The sequence below is a fragment of the Dipodomys merriami genome, unplaced genomic scaffold (genome assembly GCF_024711535.1).
Source record: "Dipodomys merriami isolate MVZ:Mamm:240054 unplaced genomic scaffold, mDipMer1.0.p SCAF_24, whole genome shotgun sequence".
NCBI lineage: Eukaryota > Metazoa > Chordata > Mammalia > Rodentia > Heteromyidae > Dipodomys > Dipodomys merriami.
In genome coordinates, this window is record NW_027203826.1 from 5,409,315 (window position 1) to 5,435,616 (window position 26,302).

Here is a 26,302-nt window from a genome sequence, read left to right on the forward strand (position 1 = left end):
TTAAGGAATTTGATTAAATTCCTATTAAGGTTATTAAAAACAAGTCCACGAGCAGGGTGCTGGTAGCTCACATCTGTAATCCTATCTACTTGGGAGGTTGAGATCTGAGGATCATGGTTTGAAGCCATCCTAAACAGAAAAGTCCATGTGGTACTTCTCTTCAATTACCCATGAAAAAGCCAGAAGTGGAGCTGTGGCTCAAGTGGTAGAGTGCCAGCCTTGTATCTGAAGGGTTAAAGTTTTGAGGCAGTGACCACTTGTTGCTTGTTTCTAGCAGAGCAACACGTGGTGGTAATCCAAACACCTGGTTGGTTGTGTGCCTTTATAAACCCTGAAAATCTTTAGCTTGGGGCTCTCCTCCTAGGCTCCACTGTGTCGGAGTGTAGAATGAGGCCCGAGCTGCAGCCCGTTTAAATAAAACCTTAAAACAGCTGTAATGTCTGGCTCTTAGTGGTCTTCTTGGTGGGGGTCGTGCGACCTGGGTATAACATATTAGTGGGGGCTCATCCGGGATCCCCCCAAAGACCCCCGAGACCTCAGACTCCAAAGGTAAAACAGTGCTGTCTTTGTTAATTTGTCTTGTCCTGTCGTTTGTCTGTTTTACTTTCATTTTCCTTTGTGAGAACGGCCGCTCCGATTCCTAAAGCGTTGTCGAATCGGATGCTCTTGCACAACAACCCTGGACGAACTGGGAGACGTCCCAGATCCTCTTGTGGGGTGGGGGTCCTTGGAACCCCACCGTGTGGAGCAGGGGTCCTTGGAACCCCGCCTTGTGGGGTGGAGGGGGGTGTCCTTGAAATCCCACCATGTGGGGCAGGAGTTGGAACCCTGCTGTGTGGGGCTGGGGTCCTTGGAACCCCACCGTGTGAATTTTGGGGTGGGGGTCAGTTCGCTGTTGGGTTGGAACTGACCAAGAGGGCCTCCTAACTGAGGCCCAACTTGCCCACTGTGGGCCCGCTCCTTCTGCTGTGGGGCGTGGGTGTGGAACCCCGCCATGACAGGAGTCAGCGGACCAATTCGGGAGATCTCCACTTCGTAAGCTTTTTTTCATAACTGTCAGGCCTACATGTGTTTTGTTTGTACTGTTTATTGTTTTTTGGACTGTATGACTGACGGGACTGGAAACCATGGGTACCACTCCATCTAGCCCGCTAGACTTACAGAAAGAAACTGAGAAAGAGGAAAAGAAAAGGTACCCCTGGTTTTTCAGGGAGATAACTTGGAAGAAGAAATGTTTCCTCCCCCATACTCCCCTTCCCAGGTTCCTTTTGCAGAACCTGAGAATGATCAAGAGGAGGAGGGAGCTATCGAACTCTTGGCACCTGCCCTTAAAGTTTCTGAGGGGCCAGTCACTCCACGATACCATGGGATCAACCCCCCTTCTAATGCAGCTGTTTTTCCCTTATGTGCTATAGGTCCTGTGGATGCTTATGGTCAACAGCAACTCCAAAATTGGCCATTTTCTACCAGTGATCTATACAATTGGTGTACGCAAAATGCCCCCTTTTCTGAGAAACCCAGGATTTAATTTGTTTGCTTGAAACTATTCTCTTTACTCATCAGCCCACTTGGGATGATTGCAGTCAGCTTTTACAGGTCCTTTTTAACCACCGAAGAGAGAGACCATATCTGAGAGGCGGTCAGGAAACATATCCCTGGCCCCACAGGAGCGCCCATCATGGATCCTGCCCTGATCGCTGCCTATTTTTCCTGAGATCCGACCAACATGGGAGTACAATACGGTTGAAGGTAGGGAGCCACTCCTGTCTACCGGCAGGCTCTGTTGGCAGGTCTCAGGGCAGCAGCTCACCAACCTACTAATATGGCCAAGGTTTATGGTGTAAGACAGGGAGGAAGTGAAAGTCCAGCAGCATATGTTGAGCAGCTCATGGAAGCTTTTAGTCAATATACCCCATATGATCTTGAGACCCAGGAGTTGGCTCAGATTATTATGTTTGCCTATATAAATCAAGCTGCACCAGACATAAAGCGAAAGTTGCAGGCTCTAGGCAGACTTGGTGAAAAGTCTATTAGGGATCTAGTAGCCATGGCAGAAAAGGTTTACAATAAGAGAGAGACAGAGGAGCAAAGACAGGAAAGGAAGGGCAGAGAATGTGAAAATGAGCATGAAAAGAGAGACTGGGCCAAGGAAAAGAGACTAGACTTGTTGGGCCCACCACTATCACATGCTGAGCATACCTGGTTCACAGACAGCAGCAGTTTCATTTAAGATGGAAAAAGGTACGCGGGTACAGCAGTCACCACAGACACTGAGATAGTGTGGGCAGAAGCACTCCCCCGGGGAATGTCTGCACAAAGACAGAACTAATGACACTAACAAAAGCCCTACAAATGGGGAAAGGGAAGAGACTAAACATTTACATGGACAGTTGGTATGCTTTTGCCACCGTGCATGTCCATGGAGCCATTTACCAAGAGAGGGGGCTGCTGACAGCTGAGGGAAAGGGTATTAAAATCAAACAAGAAATTTTAAGCCTCATCTGGGCCTTATGGGAACCAGCAAATATTGCCATTATGCACTGCCCTGGCCATCAAAAGGGAACTGATTCTATAACCAAAGGAAATAACTTGGCTGATCAGGCAGCTAAGGAGGCAGCCCTCTAGCCCAGAGTAGACCCAGGGCCATGAGCTTTGCCTCCTGAGCCTCAGAACTCCCAAGAATACTTGGAGTGGATAAAGAAAATTCCCATGGCCTATAAACCCCCGGACAGAGAAGGAAACAACGACTGGTGGAAAACTGGTGAGGGGAAACTTACCTTGCCTCAAAGATTGGGCAAGGGGATTCTTGAGAATCCACCGGGTCTCTCACATGGGAACCCGAAGAATGCAGGATTTGCTCTGACACTCAAAAGTAAAAATTAGGCAAGGAAATCAACTCATTGAGGACATTGTTAAAAATTGTAAAGCCTGTCAGCTCACCAATGCCCCCAATCAACCAGTTACAAAAGGAGCTCGCCTCCGTGGAGATAGGCCAGATGTGTATTGGGAAGTAGACTTCACAGAAATTAAAACTGGAAAATTTGGATATAATATTTGCTAATTTTTGTGGACACATTTTCAGGATGGGTTGAAGCCTACTCAACAAAGCATGAGACCGCGAACGTCATGGCTAAGAAGATCCTGGAAGAAATCCTATCCAGGTATAGCTTCCCATCCACCATTGGGTCAGACAATGGACCAGCCTTCATCTCAAAAGTAAGTCAGGGCACTGGGGATGGATTGGAAATTGCACTGTGCTTATAGACCCCAGAATTCAGGGCAGGTAGAAAGAATGAATCGGGCTCTAAAAGAGACCTTAACTAAATTGGCCTTGGAGACTGGCGCAGACTGGGTATCACTCCTTCCTTTTGCCCTGTTTAGAGTAAGAAATTCACCCTATCAGCTTGGCTTTACTCCTTCTGAAATGATGTATGGACACCCTCCACCCATTATCCCTAGCCTTCAGACTGAATTGCTTGCTGATTTGGATGATACTGAATTTCTGTGTAAGCTTGACTATTTACAGCTGGTGCATATGTATGTGGCCCCAGCTTAGAGCATTGATTCTGCTTCTATTCCTACCCACCCCCCATTTGTTTAAACCAGGGGACTGGGTATTTGTTCGAAGGCACAACTTGAGATCTCTGGAACCACGGTGGAAGGGACCTTACATGGGGCTACTGGCTACACCTACTGCCCTTAAGGTGGATGGTATTGCTGCTTGGATCCACTGCTCCCATGCCAGACCAGCTGACCCCTTTGCCCTGGACAACCATGGGGAAACATGGGAAGTCTCCAAGCATCCTACCCAACTACTCCTCATACACCTCAAGAAAAGAAAAATGAACTGATTGTTATTGATATTGTTGTTTAATAGTATGGCTAAGGTCAGAGAGGGACTATACCCCTTCAAGATCAAGAGCTGTTGGAGTTTAGGTTGGGGCCAGAGCCACAAGGTTGTGTCTCAGGACCATAAGTCAAGGGGGGGAATGAAGGGTTAAAGTTTTGAGGCAGTGACCACTTGTTGCTTGTTTCTAGCAGAGCAATACATGGTGGTAATCCAAACACCTGGTTGGTTGTGTGCCTTTATAAACCCTGAAAATCTTTAGCTTGGGGCTCTCCTCCTAGGCTCCACTGTGTTGGAGTGTAGGACGAGGCCCGAGCTGCAGCCAGTTTAAATAAAACCTTAAAACAGCTGTAAAGTCTGACTCTCGGTAGTCTTCTTGGTGGGGGTCCTGAAACCTGGGTATAACATATCTAGTCATTTACTGTGTAAATGTTCTATTCTCTTCCCCACCTCTGAGTCTGGGCACAGTCATGTGACTTATTTTTGATCAATGAATGAGGTGCTAACAAATATGATTAGAGTAGTGGCTTGAAAAAAATGCATGCACATTCCTTCTTCTGCTCTTATTTCTGAACAATTTCCATGTAAATATACCCAAGCCAGTCTGCTGGATGATAAAGTAAAGCACATCCAAGTTGTCCTGGTCATCAGAGCCCGGGCCATCAAGGAGGAGCCAATAGTCAACTGACTCAAAAAATACACTAGTAAACCAAGAGAGTCCAAAAAGCAATCCAACCAAGCCCAGCAAAAGCCATCAAACTATAAGCTTATAAACAAAACAAATTCTTACTTTAAGTGATTGAGTCTGGAGAGGCAACTGAACTGCATTATTGTAGAAGTATTGTAATACTTCTGGTTAATGTTAGAAATATATATAATGGAAAAAACCTTCCAGCTTAACAGATTCTGTAACACATCTAGTTTGCACATGATCACACGCTACAAGAAAGACAGTTTGACTGGGATTACACATGAGAAGTTGCTCTGAAGGATACCAAGACATCCAGGTAAAATCCAGGCTTAAGACAATCTGAAACTGCTGATAAGCTACCTGCAGAATTCCCCAAGTTATCTAAAATCTGTCCTTCTGTTTGTCGCAGAAGATAAAGAAGCAGTAGTTGTTTCTTCCCTCTCCAGCTTAAAAAAATACACTTACTTAACACTCTTGTAGCAGTAATTCTTTCACAATATTGTAGAAGTAATTCTTTCACAATATTCAATAGAAAGAGGGGGAGTATATTATTTTATATTTCTGAGTTGACAATGTTTCACCATGGAGATATGAACAAATGACCTGCCTCCTCCTCCTCCTCCTCCTCCTCCTCCTCCTCCTCCTCCTCCTCCTCCTCCTCCTCCTCCTCCTCCTCCTCCTCCTCCTCCTCCTCCTCCTCCTCCTCCTCCTCCTTCTCTATCATCTTCTTCGTTTGTCAGTCATGGGGCATGAACTCTGGGCTTGGGCTCTGTCCCTGATGCTCTTCAGCTCAACACTTGAGCCACAGTGCCACTTCCAGTTTTCTGGTGTTTAATTGAAGATAAGAGTCTCACAGCCTTTCCTACCCAGGCTAGTTTTCAACTGCGATCCTCACATCTCAACCTTCATAAGCCACTGGAGCCCAGCTATGACCTGCCTTCTTGGCAGGGCTTTTCCCAAGAGCAGCACTTGAACATGGGCATGAGCATGCAGCTGGTTTTCCACCAGATAGCTGTGTTACCTGGATTAACCTGAGCTTTCGTGGAACTCCAGAGAGGCAGCAACAAAAGCAGCACCAAAGGCATTCTGGTAATCAGGATCATCTCAGAAGATGGTGCTGGAACTGGAGCCTGCAATCCACCAGTATTTCAAGGAACCAGAAAGGAAAGAAGAAAAGGGGTTGTCAGATACCACCAACATGAGGGAACACAGTTTGCACAGCTGTTTCTGTGCTCTTGCAGTGTTTATTTCTACATTTAGAACTTTAAATTACAGACTTTGGTAGTTGAATAGTATACCAGTAACACCTAGTGTAAGAAATTTCAAGTTCCATTAGATTATATATTCATGGAATTAAAACCAGCAAATCTGTACTTAGGTAATGACATTTTAGTATGATAAATACATTCTTAAATAATGAGTAATAGTAAAGTAAAACATATTTATAATGTCAGCTGATGTTTTCACAGTTTCAATACTGATTACAATATCAAACCAAGAAAAACATTCAACAATTTTAATCCATTTGTATTTCAAGATATATAAGTTCAAGGTTTCTCCTGATTAACTCTAGTAATAATTGGGATTGGGGGGGTTGGTTTGTTTTGGAGTGTGTGTGTGTGTGTGTGTGTGTGTGTGTGTGTGTGTGTGTGTATTTTGTGTGTGTGTGTGTGTGTGTATTGGTCCAAAGGCTTGAACTCAGGGTTTGAGCACTGTCCCCAAGCTTTTTGTGGTTGTTGTTCTTTGCTCGAGACTAGCACTCAACCACTTGAGCCACAACTCCACTTCTGGCTTTTTCCTTAGTTAATTGCTAGATTGGCTTCAAACTGCAGTCCTCAGATCTAAGCCTCCTGAGTAGCTAGGATTATAGGCATGAGCCACTGGTACCCAGCCTATGTTTATGTTTTTACTTTTCCTCAGAATGATCAGGTGGTAATACATTACATAAGAACATACTACAATGAACTCACAGTAAGCTTATTAAAGGTAGAGGTGATTACATATTGAAATATTAATAGTTATTTCTATATACAGGTTAATAAATACACAAATCCCTCATTAGCTGAGAGAGCCTACAAGCAACAGAGTGACCGTTCTGGCCATCAGCATCCAGTGACAATGCTCAAACCTAGTGTCCAGATCTTGGTTTCTAATACTATTCTCTAATAAAAGGGACTAGGAATTTTGGGGGAGAAATGTCTTGTTCTAAGACTGAGTCATGAACGTGCAAAATGAGCCTGGAACAACCTTTAGTGCCAGAAATTGAGGAAGTTATGCATACACACACACACACACACACACACACACACACACACACACACACACACACACACACATAAAGTTGGAGTATGTCAAAGAGACAGAGGAACCCAATTGAAAGATCTCCAAACAATCAAAGCTAGATAAACTTCAACAATAAAATAAAGTACAGTTTGGATTATGACCCAGAGTATAAAATAAATACCCACAAGTCCACACTGATGTAAACAAATGATTAAATAAATAGAGAATAGAGCATTTCCCATGCAAAAGAAATCCACATGATTTATGTAGCTAATTTGTTCATAAGGAGGAAGGTCAAAGCTGCTTTCTCTCCTACCAACTCCGAAACTGTGAATTGCATGTAACTTTCCTGCAAAGGGTACAGCATGGAAATGGAGTTAAAAAACAGTATCTTTTCACTGCAAAAATGAGAAAATTACCAGTAACTCAAGTGGTCATGGTCAACACTGAAAAGTCATATTGACATATTTTCCCTTGATATAATGCAAATATCTGTGTTCTTCCTACTAAATAATCATTACCCCAGTTTATTCATAAGAAAAACATCAGACAAAATGTCCAAGGACAGGCCATAAAATTCCTGAGGCCATAAAATTCTTCAATACTGTCAAGATTGTGTACCTAGACTTTGTATTAGTTCCAAATCCATATGCTTCCTTGTTATTCTGTGCTTTACTGTTCATTTGCTTTTATTTTGCTCTATCAACATTTTTTATTGTACAGATGATGCACAATTACATGTCAGGTCATGAGAACATTTCTTTTTGACCAGTGTCACCCTCTCCCTCATTCTCTCCCATTTTTTCCCTCCCAACTCACTTTTCCCCTCCAAAGTTGTAGTTCATTTCCAAAATAGTGTCTAGTGACGATCACTGCTGAATTAGTTCATCCTTTGTCCCACTGTTTCTGTGCTTGCCTTTATCTTTCCCAAATGAGATAAACTTACATACAAGACAAAGGGTAAAGAAATTAAAAAACAGAGACAAAAAGGGGGGAAGAGTAAAGTAAAGAAAAAACAAGAACCACAAACAGTATATAAAATACCTTGTGTTTCCATTTCTTGGAATTCATTTTGATAAGCATCATTTTATATGATCATATGCACATACCTATTGAGCCCTTGTGATCCTTTCCTAAGAATATCCTCCTTTGGTCTCACTATGTGAATATTTATGGAGTCCTGTTTAATTAATTATGTTGATTCCATAATTATGTCAATTTCGTATCTTAGCTATGGCAAACAATTCTACTATTTTATGCTATCATTTTTAGCCCCTTCTTATCTCATCAAAGCCACCCCTCTTGATTTTCCTACCTCAATCTCACTGGGCTTCTATTTCTTTTCCCTGTTTTCTTCTGCCTGAGAGCCTCTGTCAAAAAGTTTCTTTTCTTCCCTCTAGTTGAAATTTCCATGCAATGATACTTCTCAGTGAAACATTCCTGGACTCCCTTGATTACTATATTTACTAAACATGATTCATCTACATAAAAACAATAGTGGATTCTAACATCTACTTCTCGTTCTGATTGTTTCTTTGTCTCTCCATATTTATACATATGTCATATTTATATATGTGATGGATACTTACAAAGTGAACTAATGAATGGTTGAATATTCCCTTACCTTATATTCCCTTATCCATTTTTATCATTTATCAATTGGGAAACTCTAACATTTTTACCTGTCCCTACTCAGATATTTTTTTTTTGGTGAAAGAGGCTCCATTAAGTTACTGTAGCTGTTACATGAATTATCTATTGGCTCATGTTAGATGTACTTAGGAAAAGCGCAATACTTCTAGTGTTGTGTGATCCTTCTGTGTTAAATGTGAATTATTTCCTGCCACACATTATGAGTTCATGTTCTTCTTCTCTGATTTTTTTTCACTTCCAGGCCAGCCAAGCAAAAAGAAAAGGTTTATTCATACTTAGAAAAAATAAACATTCCAAGATGAAAATATAGAACCACTGCCCATTGCTAGTACCTCATGCCTGTAATCCTAACTACCTAGAGATCTGAGAATCATAATATAAAGCCAACCTAAGCAGAAAAATCCACAAGATTTTTATATCCAATTAGTAGCAAAAAGCCAAAATCGGAGGAGAAACTCAATGGGTAGGTAGAATGCCAGGATTGAGTGAAAAGACTGAACAACAGAGTGAAGTCCTAAGTTGTCCCAGTACTAGTACATAAACACCACACACACACACACACACACACACACACACACACACACACACACACACACACACACACACACACACACACACACACATGATAAAACTATTCTAAAAGCATTTAAGAAATACAGGATACTTTGTTATATGCAAAGGGTAAGGAAAGTGTGCTAAAAAGAAATTGAAAAGAAATCCATAACTGAAGTGAATGATTATTTTTTAACACTTCATTGAGACAGAAGATCATAAACTGAATAGGCAGACAACTAAAAGATAAATACTTGAAACTGTGTAACAAAATTAACCTCTGGTATAAAAAAATCTCTGTAAATCACTTTTTGTGTGTGCTGGTACTGGAACAGAAAACTCAGGGCCTAGGCAATGTCCTTCAGCTTTGAGCCATGATCCTCATATCTCAGCCTCCTGACCAGTTAAGATTACAGGAGTAAGCCACCAGCGGTCAACTATAAATCACTTTCAGGTGCTACCAAAAAAGATAGGCTAAGCAAGTAGAAAGCACTTAATGGGGGTAGCAGGGGGAGCAATAAAATGCTAGTTAACATCTACACATTTAACCTCTCTAGGAGTCAGAAAATCAAACTTTAAAGCAGTAACTGGATACCAATCCTATCCAATAGTTTGGCAAAATTTTCAAGTGCATGAAATTTGGCAATAATGTAGAGAAATGCCTGGTCCTATGCTCTGCCATTGAGTATATAAATTAAAAGATAATTTAAACAAAAATGCACAGACCCTGTTGTCCATATGCCCCACTTACTATTATTTACCCCAAAGAAAGATGTATGTGTACAAAATGAGGCATGCATAAAGAAGTGTATTGAAATATGTTTTTCAAAGAACAAAAACTTGAGAAAATGTCAATTCATTGGGGAATGTTCTAAATTGTGGTATATTCCTATCGTGAAATACTAGACAATCATAAAGAAGAATAAGTTAGAGATATATTTTGTTAGATGGTTTGCAATCTGTGACATGTTTTTAGGTAAACAAGAAAGTTGCAAAGTGTATGTAAGACACACTGTAAGTTTTTACAGATATGTACACACTTTTATATATACATAGAAGATCTAGCAGATTAAACACCATGCCTATAGAAATGGTTCCCTCATAAGTAGAATTGTGAGATGGATTGTAGTATTTGGCAAGGGAGATTTTGAATGGTGATCAAGAGATTTTTAGCCCTACTTGTAATGTTTTGATTTTTAACAAGGAAAAATGCATTCCTTATTAATAACAGTTATATTAGCTTTTCAGACAAAAATAAGAAAACATTATTCCTGGCAACAAGCTATCAGAATGTCAAGTGCTTTTCAATCAGCTCTGAAGTCAGCAGCCTGATGAAAACACATCTTAAACATCGAGTCACTTGTAATATTGAGATAGTATGATGGGTCCACCTTGAGTATGAACAAAGTGGAAATTAACTCCAGAGAATTTTTCCTTCTATGTTTCTATCTTTGCACCTTAGACCTTAGGCCCTCAGAAATGCATTACATCATCGAGTCTCACGGCAATCTTGTGGAAAGGAAATGCAATCTCCCTTTCACAAAGTGGGAAAGTAAGGTCACTTACAGCAGTTTTCCATTCTGACTTATTTGTCTATCAGGTCATCCCACAAGTCATTTAAGGTCAAGAAAATAGTCTCACTCTATATCAAAGTTCAGTTAATTTAGACTTGTCTGGCTCACAAAAAGACATGGTTAGTACTGATTCCAGCTCCTCTGACTCCAAATCCAGTCTTTCTACGCCCACAGCCAAACACTTTCTGAGGAACATCAATGGGCATGTGGCTCAAAGAGAATTGTCCTTTGTAGTCAAGAGTCCCACTTTCCTTGCCAGGGTAGATGAATACTCCAAATTGACTCCAGAGGAAACAGTGGTTCAGGACTTCCCATAAACTTTGCAATATCTGATTGGAAATAGATCACTGTCCATCTCCAGTCCTCCCTATACCAGGATGTCAGAGCTGTCAGGAAGTCAGGAAGTAAAACAGAAGGTCAGACATGTATATATAAAAGTGTGTACATATCTATAAAAACTTACAGTGTGCCTTACATACACTTTGCAATTTTCTTGTTTACAGCCACACCATGAAATTAGCAGTGAAAAAATGCCTAGGAGACCCAGTTTCTTATGAATTATCACGGAAGAGCCCCCAATAGCCTCTCCATGAGGTATAGTCAGGGCTGGATCAAGTTACTACCACATCTGCTCACAGAAGGATTTGCTCCTGGTCAGTCCTGGGTCTCCTGTAGCTGCAGTTTATCAACTCCTGAGACACATGTTTTTTCTTCCCCAGCTGCCTTAGTAAGACAGAATATTTCCCTAATGACAAACTTCACGCAAGTGATCATGTAAGGGGTAAAACAAGGAACCTGAAGAGACAAGTGCTAAAATATTTTTGAGCTTCTACATGAGAAATGGTAAGCAGGAAGTTCAGGTCTCCATATACAGGACTTTGCTTTCTGTGTCAGTGGGAATGCAGCCCCTCCACGGTCTAAGACACAAGCTTCGCTGCAATGTCATACATACACATACACACACACATACACACACGTGTGTGTATATATATGTGTGTGTGTATATATATGACAACACATGATAAATAGCTAATGGGAAAGATGATAGGTAAGATGATAGATAGATAGATAGATAGATAGATAGATAGATAGATAGATAGATAGATAGATAGATAGATAGATAGATATGATAGATTTAGATGGTATGGAAAGAGAAACATCTTTATAAACATCTTTTAATAGCTAACATCCCTTTGGAAAAATAGCCCCACTATTTTTTGCCAGTCCTACAGCTGGAACTCAGGGTCTGAGCTTCTTTTGCTCAAGGCTAGCACTCTACCACTTGAGCTGCACCACTTCTGGCTTTTTCTGTTTATGTGGTACTGAGGAATTAAATCCAGGGCTTTATGCATGCTAGGCAAGCATTCTACCCTAAACCACATTCCCAGCCCAATAATCTCATTTTTAACTTTTTTTAATTGTCAAGTTGATGTATACAAAAGTAAGGTTATGAGTACATTTCTTGTCAATCTTGTTACACCTTCCCTCCTTTCTCCTACTTTCCCTAAGCCTATTTTTCTCTCCCATGATAATATGGAGAACAAGCAAAATAGGCAAGCCTTACAATATTTTGCCCTAACACAATGGAAAGATTTAACTACCTCAGTTCCTCCCGGCTTCCTAGAGTAGACAATTCACAGGGAGTAGAGGTCCTATTCCCCGTGTCTGAATATTAGCAAAAACATCTTTTGGTCTGAAACAGAACTCGAAGAATATCCCAGTTTAAGAAATATCTGAACTTGCCAAACTCATAAATCATGAGCTGTTACAGAATAGTTCTTTGCAGAAGGGTTCAATGCTGGATAATTTCGGATAACAAATCCCACACAAGACATTTAAAACAACATTTGGTATACAAAAGCATTCCATCTACTTACCAAACTCATAAATCACTGAGTGAGTAGCCAACAGTACCAAAACAATTCTTCACTTTACAAAGGGATCCGATATTGAGGACCTTCAACTAGCAAGTTCTTTCAGTACATTCCAAATACAATTCAATATACCAAACTCTACTGTATACTCAACTTTTCAGTAATACAACTAGCATACAAAGCAGAGTATGTCTGATAGAGCAGGGGTCATTCTTCCTAGTCTGTTTTCCCAGATTCAACAGATAGGAATAATCTTCAGCGATCCTGTCTTTGCTGAAGAACAAAGTTTCAGATTGCTTTCAGAGGTCATGTCACTGAGCATATACAGGGACCAAAAAGAAGTGTTGGCCCTCTTGGAAAACCACCCCTGGCCTGCAGCCCAGGCCCCTCCACCTAAACACAGATTAGCCTTCCATGCAAGAAAGGGTGGGGCCCTGGAAAAGCTACAATGTGAGGAAAAATGAGACAAAGGGACTTGGGTCAAGTTGGATTAGGTGCACACATGTGTGTGTGTGTGTGTGTGTGTGTGTGTGTGTGTGTGTGTGTGTGTGTGTGTGTGTAAATGACTGCACTTGGCATTTGTATGTGTGTGAAGATTAGTCTTTGGGAAGGGGAAGAAATCCCCCATGCTTTAAAGCCATGCATTGAATCCAGAGACCATTCAGAACTTGTTTATCCTCTCCGTTGAGTCATTTTCATTTCAGATTCAACAAATATGAAGAGTAATCTTTGGAGAGTTTCATATTCAGCAAACAAATATGCAGAAATGACCTTGATTTTGGCAAGTGACAGGCCCCCAAACACACATACACACAAACAACAAAGCCATCCCAAACATTTGCCTGTTTTATCTCGACTCCCAAGGGTTTGTCCAAGTCTTCCTCATTCCAAGCTTTCCTTTGGGAATGCGAAGTTCATGCTTCTCAAAATGCCACCCCTCCAGGCTGAGCCAGAGAGCCAGAATGGCCCAAATGTTTGAGGATGCAGTATGTGCCTCGGTGACCTGGGGTGACCCACACTGCTTGAAGTAATATGGAACAGCAAGCTCTGTTTCTGCCTTTTACCTCTATCTCTGTCTTTTCATCTGTGTAAAGGAGACAATGGGGTTTGCTAGAGCTGAGGGAGGAAAAGAGCCAGAGAGCTCTCTCGTTCTCTCACTTCCATTTCCAGAAGAAGAGAGGATGCTGGGCAGTCACTGATACAGAAGACTCTCCCTCCCACCTCCCCCTGCCCTACCCTCCCCCACATACTTAAAGGCAGAAATGAATCACTAAACATTGACCCTGCAACATCATTCATCTGTTTGCTTCCTGATTTATACTTGGTAGGAATGTTAAATTGAATGTTAAGTCAATTTATACTTGGCAAGAATGTTAAATGTTAAATATAGTAAGAATGTTATGTGATTATTAGGAGGGAAGGATATGAATATAAAGTGAAGGTAGACCACTTTTCAAACACAAAACAGTATATTAGAAGCTGTACCATTACCCTTGGCATTCTAAATGTTGGGCCAAATACCACTGAGCTCCCTGCCATCCTTGGCTCTTTCCTGGGACCTTTTATTCCCGTCTCTGCATCCCAACAGCTGAAAAATCATCTTTTTCCTGGGCATCCTTCATATCCAGCCTCTTTCATTTTCCTTCCCCCATCCCACCTCTACCTCCAGCTTCTCAGCTTCCTGAAGCATGTGCCAGTGAACAGAGATGCTGTCTGATTATGAGAGACCTTGAAAGTGACCTGAGAAACATACAAGTCCTCAAAAATCACAGAACCACAACAAACAGTGCAAGCTGTTGTCCTCATTAGGGAACTGAGACCTCATCCGTCCCAACCTTCTCTAGTTGGTGGCAAGGAAAGCAAAGCAGCCCCATAGTCAGATGACCTCTCTCCAGAGACAACATCTGGGTAGAAGTGGGGCCAGGCCATTTACTCATCTAGTCTAGTACTTATTCTCTATTGTTCTGCCTCTCCTGGCTCAAACACCTGTTTTCTTTCCAGAAATTCAAAGCCACATATACCTACTTTAGGTCTTGTCTGTGTCAGGTAACTTTTCTTTAAACTAAAATGAAATTACTTCGAAAATCTCTATGGTGGTTTTAATGTATGTCCACAGATTTTTTTGGCAATCTTCCATGGAGAGCCAGCATTAAATTTCCCTCCCTCTTGAATATAGTCATAACCGACTCATCTCCATCAAAATGAAAGGAATGAAATTGACGGCTGTAAAACTTCAAAGGTCCTAAAGACGACACACTTCTTCTCTTTCCTAGAACTATTGCCTTAGAAAGCACCCATGCCATACTGGCCGATGGTTCCCCAAACCTAGATAATAGTGTTTGAATATTCCAAGTTTTTAATTCATCACCAATCATTCCATTCCCCTGGAGACTGCAAAGCTCATAGCAAAGAAATCACACTGTAAATAGTAACAACCAGTGGCTGTGGCTCTCTCCTTTATCCTGGAAAAGTTTGATGGCAAACTTGTATAAGATACTTTCCTCTGAGCAGTAAGTCAGAAGCAGCACTGCCTTTGGGCCCTGGGTCTCCACATTCAGTTCTCTTCTCCAGGCTCCCTCCCTCACCACCCCTTCTCAGTTTACCTTGCACGAAGACTGACCTCCTGTGTTTGAGTCCTGTCTTCATCCAGGCATACAACTGACCTTGACTTTTCAATTTCTTCATTGGTAAAAATTGGGGTAAAAATCACGCCTGTCCCTTAGGGATGTTTGGAATATAGCATATAAAAAGTGCTTAGAACAGAGCCTGGCTCATACATGTGTTTGTATTTTTATTGCACTCTTCTGTGCCTGGAAGTTAGAATAAAAAGACAGGCCTCCCCCAGGCATCTCTTTAGTATTGTAAAACTCAAAGAATATTTATTTGTTGATTGGCGTGCCATTTAAATTGTAATAAAGTAAGCAACAACAACAATAAAAATTCCCTATGTGTGGCCAGCCCACTAAACATTGCTGGGTATATTCTGTGAATCTTTGCTGTGAATATTCCACTCTGGTAGGGGCCTGGCCATCAGCAGTGATCAAAGGCCAATGTGTTTAACTATGTACAAGCACAGTAGAAGTCTGAAAAGCTGAAGAGCACAGAGTGGAGGCCACTGCTATTGAAACAACAATGTGATCATTCTGCTTGATTTAGTGTTGACCTATCCCTGTGTGCAAGCATGTGCAAACCCCAACAATCTTCCAGTCCAGCTGCTCAAGGCCACAGGGTCAAGAAACTTGCTTTGCTTATAACATGTCCAGGACCACAATACCCTAGAAACCTCTGGCTGTGCTCTTAAAAGGGCATGGCCTAGCTAGGTTGCTCATTTTGTGCAAAGGCCCTATCAACATGGGCTTGAGGCATCCCTGAGACATACATAAATTCTATGCCATCCATCAATAGAGAACTCTTTTGAACCTTGAGCACATTATACATGATACCATTGAACCCTCCTTTTATACACTCTATGGGAGGTCCACCATAAAGAAAGCCGAACCTACTTTTCCAGACACAGGCCAGGGTTTAACCTTTGGCAGAGAAACCTGTCTTTCCCTTTTAACATGTTCAAGACCCATAATATAATCAGGGATATAACCCTGGTACTCTTGCCACAGAGAGACAGGAGATCACTTTTCCTGAGACCATGTTCTGAAGGAAACAAGGAAGACTTCACCTCTTAAGCTTGTGCAAGCATGTTCTGTAGTGATAACTTCAAAAGTGTTACAATTCAGGTACTTCTAAACCAGCCAGACACTGACTCTCCTCTGGGTGGAGATACATTTATCTGTCTATCTAGAAAGTATAAGATACAAATAAAAGTATAAAATATTGTTCATTCTTTAAAAGGGAAGATACATGTAAATAACTTATAACACAGTTTCTGGGTGAAAGTAAGGACCTATTGTCTCTTATTTAGTGGTAGGAGCATAACATAGTGCAAAGGAAGAACAAATTAGCGGGGTACAATTCATTGGGTATCCATATGAGTCTGGCACAGGTTGAGTCACCTGGGAGCAATACATCAAAACCAGAAACAAGTTTGGTTGGTTGGTTTGGTATTCAGCAAGAAAAGTTTCTTCCAGGGCATGGTCACAGAAATGGTGCAATACTACAAGAGGTGTCTATATGGACTTGGATGACCAAGGGAAAACAACATATGAAAAGCCAGGTGCTGGTGGCTCATGCCTATAATCCTATCTACTCAGGACCTGAGATCTGAGAATTAAAGTTTAAAGCCAGCACAGAGAGACAAAGCCATGAGCCACTTATCTTCAATTAACCAGAAAAAAAGACTATGAGACTCTTATTTCAAGCCCCAGTAAGTGGCACAAGAATGAAAGAAGGGAAGGGATGGGAAGGGAAGGGAAGAGAATGGAAGGGAGGGAAAGGGAAGGCAAGGAAAAGGAAGGGAAGAAAAGGGAAAACATTTTAAAAAATGATTTTTTTAATACCAAGTTTCAACATCCTGGCCAATGAAAGAGGTAAAAGGTTCAGAAAGGCTTTCAAACTTGGGAGATAGAAATGGGGGGTGGGGAGGGCTGGGAAAATGGCTCAGTGGTAGAGTGCTTGCCTTGCATGAATGAGGCCCTGGGTTTGATTCCTCAGCATCACATAAGCAAAAAGAAAAAAAAGCCGGAAGTGGCGCTGTGGCTCAAGTGGTAGAGCGCTAGCCTTGAGCTGAAGAGCTGAGGGACAGCGCCCAGGCCCAAAAAAAGAAAAAAGAAAAAAGAAATAGAAATGGAGGGGGGGAATAAGTTGTAAAGTTGAGCAGTTTGTTTCTCATCTTCCTAGATTTGACACCTGAAGACCCTCTTATTAACTTAGAAGGCCTTCTAAGGCTCACAGGTCTTATCAAAATCAGTTCTAACCTTTACCTGCCTGTTTCTCTCTTCCTTTAGGGTTGCTAGGGCAAAGTAGAAGATGAGGTGTTATCTATCAGGACCAAGGGACATATAGAAACTGGGAATAAAAGTTTAAAGGCCCTAACATCTTGGACAAATCCCAGCTTCAAAGACTGATTCAGCAGTTGGTTTGACTAAGTGACTGAAATTGCTTTCCTGGTCCCTACCCCTTCCTCTAAGTAACTTCCTCTAACTAACTAAACTTATACCCATAGCACCTGCAGCTTCTTTAGTCTTTGCCAAAACAATGATGCCACTGATCAAAATTAAGTTCAGCCTCTCGCCCTTTCTATTTTATGTTTCCTTCACATTACTGGCCAGATAGTCTCTTCTTCTACCTTACTTTAACTGGCAGCCTCTGAACAGAAAATATAAGTTTATTTGAGGTGATTAAACATTTACAGCCTCCATCTTCATTTAGGAAGTTTTCCCTGAGTCACCAGCACCTGGCACTTACAATTGATGTGTAAGAGCCTGCCCTCACCCCAATCTGGCTCTTCTACACTTCCTAACCCAGCACCACATTGCCAGGACCAAGAGCCCATGCAATGCTGGTCCAGGAGATTTCTCAGTCCAATTTCAGAATGCTCTTTTTGGGTCTAATCTCTCACCAATGCCACATCTTCTGCCAAAAGACTCAATTCCAGCTCCCTTGAACAAGAGTGTGTGCCTTTGGGATGGTCTTTTATTAAGCCAGGTAAATGTATGCTTGCCTTCAAACTCTTGTTCTGAGCTTCTATCTGAGTTATTTCATCCCACCTTTTGGCTGACATGGTTCCTTTGGGAATACACATATATATGAACGTAGCATTTGCTAGTGGTAGCATCTTTAGGCATACCAACTTCCTTGCCTAGGCTGTGGACTCCCAATCAGAACCAGAACTTGTTGATCATCAGTGAGTGTGTTAGGCAGATGATAGGATGATAGAAGGGGTTGGCCTGTTAACCTCACAGACAGAGCAAAGAGGCTTTCTCCACTAAGTTATTCCCTCCTTTGTGGTACTTGTAGGTAAGTACCTGGAATAATAAGCTGTCTCTTCTTTTGCTAGACTCATGGAATCTATACCCCATAACTTAGCAGATATAATCACATAGTATGGATATTGCTTCTAACTGTACTTGTATTTGAATTCTTTTTTTTCCCTTAAATGCCTGAAAGGCATTCCCTTCCTCAGGCTTTCTGAGCATAATAGTAACCATTTCTAGAACATTTTTGATATAGCAGGTAGTGTGCTAAACTTTGTATGAATCTTCCTCGTTTGGTCCAAAGCCTTAGAAGGATCCAGAGCCAGTGAAAAGGATGGAATCAGTAACTGTACCTGCTGCCAGTAAGCCCACTTCTGGGCTAGCTCTGCTATACATCCTCCTAGAGCCTGGACAGCCATCCCTTTCCAGAATGAACTCAGCTCCCTCTCTTTATTCAAAGGAGAAGTTAGGATGAATGAGAATGGAGGAGACCCAAGGCTCCTCTCAGGCTAGGCACTCTAAAATTCTTTCAACTGTAGTTCCAAACTCTCTCCATAACACAGCTGAGCTTCCTCCGGATCCAGGAAGTATTCTGCTACCCTGTCCTACCCGGGTACGTACTGTATTACAGTAATGAGAGCTTTGGCTGCTTTAAATATCACAAAACAAAACCAGGGGCAGCCTGAGTTCATCATCATTCTTCATCCAGACCACAGAGGAGAGCCCCGCCAGACCCAGGCCAGCGTGGAGTACAGAGAGAAGCCCACGCTGTCCCTTTCGGGAACCCATTGGCTCAGATACGGAATGAAAATCACCAATGGCAGCAGCTGTTAAGAGCCAGTCAGCAGGAGAGCCTGAGAGGTCACTCTGGGACAGAGTGAGGCCCTGGCTGGAGTCAGACTGTGAAGATCTGGCTTCCTGGGCCCACCAAGGGAGGAGCCAGTGCCAAGCCTGAGGCTGCAGGAACCGCGGCCTCTCACCTCTGGGAGAACCAAGAGAGTCCAGCCAAAGGTCTCCGCAGAAATGAGGCTAACATCTCCTCCTGGGTCCTGGAGGTATCTTCAAAGCAAATCAACAAGCACTAATCTGCAGAGGAGGACAGGGTGAGCCTGTTGAAAGGACTGGAGCTGGGGCTTTCCCCCTCTGTGCCTGCTCCCAAACAGAAGGGCAAATCTGCAGTGGGGTCTGGCAGAGCCTTCAAGGAGAACTGGAAGCTAGAACTAACTAGGCTAACTAGTTAGTTAGCTAACTAGACTCCCTTTTAACTCACCCCGAAAAACTGTCAGGAGGTTTCAGCAGTGTTATCGTATAGTGCTATAGACTGAATGCATATGTGTTCCCCTAGAATTCATATGTTGAAATCCCAAGCCCCAGTGTGATGGCCCCAAGAAGTAGGGCAGGGAGGAACCCTTATTTAAAAGGGGGAGGAGGGCAGGATGAGCTCCGGTTGCTCACACCTGTAATTCTAGCTACTCAGGAGGCTGAGATCTGAGAATCATGATTCGAAGCCAGCCCAGGCAGGAAAGTCCATAAGACTCTTATCGCCAATAAACCACACAGAAAAGGCCAGAAGTGTCACTGTGGTTCAAGGGATAGAGCACTAGCCTTGAGCACCAAGAGGCTCAGGGACAGTGCCCAGTCCCTGAGTTCAAGTCCCAGGACAAACAAAAAAAGAGGGGGGAGGGGTGCACTCTTAAGAGATGAGATTGATAGGAATGTATTTTAAACATACACAGAAATGTAACGATGCAATCTTTCTCTATATAACTAAAATAAGCTAATAATAGTGCTTTTCAAAAAAGGTTTTTTGTCCCCGTATATAAAAATTAAGACTCCAGAGAGATTTCTCACATGTTCTACTGTGCATCTCTATGTGGATACACAGTGAGAAGGCACCAACTATAACTCAGGAAGGAAATTTTTACCAAATTTCTCATGTAGCTGTTACCTTGAGCTTAGACTTATTAGCCTCCTGTGAGAAATAAATTTATGTTATTGGTAAGGCACCCAGTTTAGTGTATTTTGTTATGACAGCCCAAAGGACTAAGAGAGGTAGAGCTGTTGATGCTGGTAAGAATCAAATAAATCAAATGCAAAGGAAGGATGAGTGCACTAAGCAATCTTCCACAGCAGGGAATTAGACTCACATGCATATTCTCACTCTGCAAACGTGGCCCCTCTCTCCCTACCACTCAGGTTATTCAATCCCATGGTTTCAAGGCATTCCCTGATGATAAAAGTATGAGGTTAGAACTTACTAATTTAAAGACAGGCAGAGGTAGGGTCAGGGAAATACTCCTTCTATTCCTTGGCTGTCTCATTCCTTGAACTCCATATATTGTACTTCCACCAGAATAGTTATAGGAGATTTGCTAATAATTTTTGTTATATAGCAATACACACAAGCAACTCTTTTCTAAATGTGTGGTCTTTAAAGGATGAGTATTCTCTGTAGCAATCAAAATTTTAAAAAAGAAGATTGAAAATCCAAAGTCAAGCAAAGGATTACGCTCTTTTAGGTAGTGTCTGGGCTAAAGGACTATTAACCATAGGAATGTGCATAAAACAACTAGATCTAATGGTGTCATTAGAATGGTGTCACCAGTGCCTTGGGGATTTCTTCATGCTTGTAGAATATAGAACTAAGCTTAGGAAAGACAGACTCAAGGAAAATCTAGGATTAGACAAAAAGGGAGATGTTATTACCAAATCCATATTATTGATAGATAGATAGATAGATAGATAGATAGATAGATAGATAGATAGATAGATAGATAGATAGATAGATAGATAGATAGATAGATAGATAAACAAGAACCTGCAATATCCACAAAAGAGTTAATTGCAAGATTTCACAAAGTACTTACCAAACTAGGTTTTGAGGTTTCTAGCTATAGTAACTAGACTATCCTCAACTTTACACTCCAGGAAGGTAAAAATAATCCTTTTTGTAACCACCAATGAGCCTGTAACATAGTTGCCTGCTACAGTTCAGAGCAAAGAAAGATCACCAAGGACATATGCTCCCTCACACTGTGTTCCTTCTTGATAATGAGCATGATGGAAATTGATGTGATTAAATCCTATTGTAGAGATAAAAATGCTATAACCATTAGCTGGATGCTGGAGATTTCACACCTGAAATCCTAGCTTCTCAGCTGAGATTGGAAGATCTCAGTTTGAAGAGAGCCTGGGCAGAAAAGTCTGCAAGATTCCATTTCCAATTAGCCAGCAAAAAGCTAGGCAAGAGTCATGGCTCAAGTGGTAGAGTGTCAGTTATGAACATACAAACCAAGCAAGTGTGAGGCTCTGAGTTCAAGCCCAGCAAGTTCAAATTCCTCTAAGTTCAAGCCCACACACACAATGCTGTTTCCCTAACTTCACAGGAAGCTATAGGTCAAGCTGGCCCAAGGTAACAACATGAAACGCTATCCATAAAATAACTAAAGCTGAAAAAGAACATTATTTCTAGGGTGTGACTCGGGTAGAAGAGCACCTGCTCAGCAACTGTAAAGCACAGACTTCAAACTCCAGTACCAAAATAAAATAAAATAAGATGGGAGATCTGGAGGGCAAAATTAATTGTTTTACCAAAAGAATAAATTTTGCTACTTGATAGTTGCATGAAATAATTACATTGACTCTGATACATAAAATCCTACTCAAGAATTTTATTCTACCAATGTCTTTTGGGCCTTTTTATCAGTTTCCCATGTTCTCATCTCCCCAAATCCTAAATTATTCATCAGAGTCTCAAATACCATTGAAACTAGCATTGGTGGCTGTTTCTCCTATTTCACTGTGTAACACCACAGGTAGAAGAGAGAATGGGGAAGTAGCACCTTAATTGCACAGCATAAAGTTTTCTTTTCTGTCTTTATCAGTAACTATTAGCTGTTTGGTAGTTTGATGGATGGCCTGAGCTCTAGATTATTCTGGAACTCTAGACTATGCTGGAGTAATTATTTTAGTGATCCTGGGAAACAGATCAGAGCTTCATCTTTTCTATAGCATCTCTCCTGTTGGCTTAGCATGGTCCCAAATCCCAACAGTAAAGTCTTGAGTACCACAGCTCCTGGAATGTTGCTTAGAATGCACAGTTGAACATCCTTAGTAAAACAATTATCTGAATCCATTCATGCAAATGTTTCCTCTTATGTAAGTTCTTCTTATATAAATGCTGGGGGTCTAAAATTGAATCATTTGATAAAATTTCTAACAGCTCAACACTCTTCCAGTATGTCAGCCTTCTAGAGAATGAAATACTCTCCCAAACATGAATCATCAGTTCGGCGCTTGTGAGATACATGATGTCCTTGACCCAGTCCCCTGAAAAGTGATGTTGAAGTAAATGGCTAAGACATCCTCTCAGCACCATAAGAAGTCCATGATAACTCAGTAAAGCAGAGTATCCACAAAGCCCTGAGCCTGGGCTTGGGACTGAGGGATGAAAACAGTGGGGATGATTGTGTTGTGGGTAGAAATCCGGATATTGTTACTAAACATCAAGTAACTTAAGACTGAAAACTTAGGTGCTTGTTTTCCTGCCATATTGGAAACTTGGGACAAGATAGGCTAGGACACAGACATGGTCACTGCCAATGTGACAGACCCCTACCTCTGTGTGGTCCTATGTGTTTAAAAAGCTTTATCATGAGTAACGATGTTTGTTTGAAAACATAGTTGCATATGCTTACGATTAGAGTTTGAGTCTTTGTGGGATATCACTTTCCCTAACTAAGGGAGTTGTGTATGGGCTACTAAAATAGAGGCAAGAATGGAAGCTGACTAGATGGAAGATCTGAGAGTTATAAAAACTAGTTACATGCAAATCCCCAACTCACATCATTTAGGTTTGAGAATTTTGGAGAGCAATTTGGCTCTAATTTTTTCGAGTGGATTGTGAAACTAAAATGGGATTTTTACTTAGACAAATTGACTGGTTTTAACAGAACAGAAATCAAAATGCTTGGTGCCAATGGCTTATGCCTGTAATCCTAGCTACTCAGGAGGTTGAGATTTGAGGATTGTGGTTCAAAGCCAGCCCAGCTACTAAAGCCCATGAAACTCTTATCTCCAATCAACCACCAAAAACAGGTAGAAGTGGAGCTATGGCTCAAGTGGTAGTACACAGCCTTAAATAAAGAAGCTCATGGACAGCACTAAAGCCCAGAGTTCAAGCCCCAGGACTGGCACAAAAATAAGAGGGAAAGAGAGAGAGAGAGAGAGAGGAAAAGAGGAAGAGAATAAGGAAGGAAGAAAGAAAGAAGGAAAGAGGGGGTGAGGGACAAGACAAGAAAAGAAATGGAGATGGGCAAAATACTATCCAGCCACTAGTGGTATGGCTAGTAGGAACCAGATTACATAATCACATTCAACTCATTCTTCAACAACACTCCATAGTCCTCAAAACCAAAGTCCATAAAAGTAAGGAATCCCAACTACACAGCAATTACCCAATTCTTTAATAAGAATGAACGTAGGTTCACAGTGTGGGGCATGACAAATGATACTTCCTAAGCAAGTCATATTGGGAATCAGATGCATCTCCAAAGATGCAGAAATGAATAAGCACAGATGCTGTGCCTGGATACCTGAACAACCTCGTGTAAACACAGCAGGGTTATCTGCTTCCCTAAGCAGAGCATCTACCTGGAGAGCTGTGGAGAATTGGATCCCTCCGCTCTTGTACTCGGATTCAATATCACACTGAGTTTTGCCATTGATATTTCTCCCTTCTCAACTATCCTACCTTCTCAATTTTCTCCTCAGTTTGCTCCAATCTCCACTTTGATTCTGCAAAGTATTCTAAGATGGAAGTTGTAATGCAGATCAATAAGTAGGTCAATTGTAAACATGAGTGACTATCAAATTAAGCGATATGATTCTCAGTCAATAAAGGATTTCTTTAATTGGCAATTTTTGGCAACAGCATCTATAACTGTAGATATGCAGGGTGATTAAGGAGAGCCTCAGCCTGTCTAAATCAGTAGGCCTATCAAACTTTATTCCTCAGTGAGTGATAGAGTGCCTGGCTTTCAGTTTAAACTCTGACCTATATTGGCATCATAATCTAAAGCACATCACTGAACACTCATCTAAAAATGGGATGCTAAAAGCAGTTTCATCTGAGAGGGCCAGCAAAGGAAGTAAATGAGTTAATACTTAGAATAGTGCTTGGCAGGAAGACTTACCTACTATTATTACAACTGGAGCTGTTTAAACAACTGGAACCACTCACATTTCATAGTAAATACATTTTGACTGTCCCTAGTACATGGCTAAAGCCCATGCACATTAAATAATCATGACATGACAACACCTTAGCAAAAACAAACGTACCAAAAGCAAACAAAGGGACCAACAGCCTTTCCTCTAATAAGAAGCAGTCCATGTTAGCATGCAAAGTCTTCAGGCTCAATCTCTTCCTGGACCATATTTCTTCAAGTACATCTAATCCTAAATTTGTTATAAGTTTATAGAAATCTTTCAGCTTTAAGAAAATGACTGTAAGACATTTTGCAGCTTTGATCTTACCTGCCAAAGGGGTTCTTATGACGTAGGTTTTATGACCTCTCTGAGACCAGCAATTGTGCTGCTCTTGTAAAGGTGCAGCCCTTGATTCTTTTTCTTAATGTCTATAACTTCATCTCTCATAAGAAACTCACTCTAGCCAATAATCCCTACCTATGACTTCCATGAAGTTCAACAAGCAACGTGACAGAGAAACAGCTGTCATAAAGGTGTTATTTCTTCTCTCTGAATTCTCCTAGTAGGAACATGTATCCCAATCCTCTTCTGTACAGAATGGTATGGGGAGATTTGTCAAAAGAGGCCCAAGGAGAGGGTTCTAGTTGAGCCTCCTGTACAGTAGAAATCTTCATTTAATAACAAAATGCTGAAACAAGGACACAGGATGACCCATTGCAACAATGATAATCACAAAACACTTGGTTGGAAATGAACTTTACAACTTCAGGGGAGGGAGAGAAGTGGAGGGGGGGAAGGGATAGTAGAAAAAAAAACAAAGGAGGGGGTAACAATGTTCTACAAGAAATGTAGTCATTATCTTACTCATGTAACTGTAACCCCTTTACAATAAAATATTTTTTTAAAGTAGAGATTCTGAGCAACTGAGCACAAAGACCTAGGCTCAGAAATTAGGAAGTAAACTGTGCATCTTCAAATAGAAGACTAGCCAAGTCAGCCAAGTGGGGGCTTTCCATCAGAGGAAACTGGTGGCTGAGTGAAGAACAGGGATGGGAAAGAAGGCTGGGAGGCATAGGGCTCTCTCTGATTTCAGCAGGAAGAGTCATGCATACAGCAAGGGTGTGGTATAGACAGGAGAGGGGAAGAGGCCTCTCTTAAACCATTGGTCTGGTGGGTGTAGCTGTCAGTTTTATTTGGAACTGAGGATTGGTGAGCTGCTTGTCCAACGGTTGCCTCTCCTAAATGTGCATCCAATCAGTGTCATTTTTCAAACCCTCACTCAGCTCTGGCCAAGGAGGCAGCCATTAAAACCAGAGTCCAGGCTGCAGCAGGAGGAAGCCTGGAGCTCTTGGAGCTCATGAAATAGGACACCCAGAGAGGCACTCTGGAGGGAAAGAGTCACAGCCAAGCAAACACACCCTCAGCTAGAGTACTGAGGCCTGAGAAGGGGTCCTGGTTTACAGGGATAGGCACTCAGCTGTTCCTGGTCTCCTTTTCACCAGTCAGAATTTCCCCCAGAGTTGGCCCTTTTAGCTCAGTCTGGGTATTCAACTGCCTCACCTACAGTTTCAATAGCTTCTTTAATGAGCTCTCACTTGGACATCAATGTTATTAGGCATAAATGTTTTTGTTTCTGTGTGTTCTCTGGGTTAGATCCCTGCTGAACCAGAAGAATTTGCTGTAATTTCTCTCCTACTTTTAACCAAAACTGGAGCATGATGAGGGTATTATGTAATGTGTAATTCCCA

General features: G+C 41.6%; 1 protein-coding gene across 3 annotated transcripts in view; it reads right to left on the bottom strand.

Moving 5' to 3' along the window:
* The window catches only part of Ddr2 (discoidin domain receptor tyrosine kinase 2), a 139,420-nt gene that overhangs the window by 54,704 nt on the left and 58,414 nt on the right, over positions 1 to 26,302 (bottom strand). For all 3 annotated transcript variants that reach the window (XM_070034204.1, XM_070034203.1, XM_070034205.1), the window contains exon 3: positions 5,560 to 5,668. In XM_070034204.1, the coding sequence (XP_069890305.1) occupies positions 5,560 to 5,641 (82 nt within the window). In that variant the 5' untranslated portion in view covers positions 5,642 to 5,668. The remainder of the gene's footprint in view (positions 1 to 5,559; positions 5,669 to 26,302) is intronic.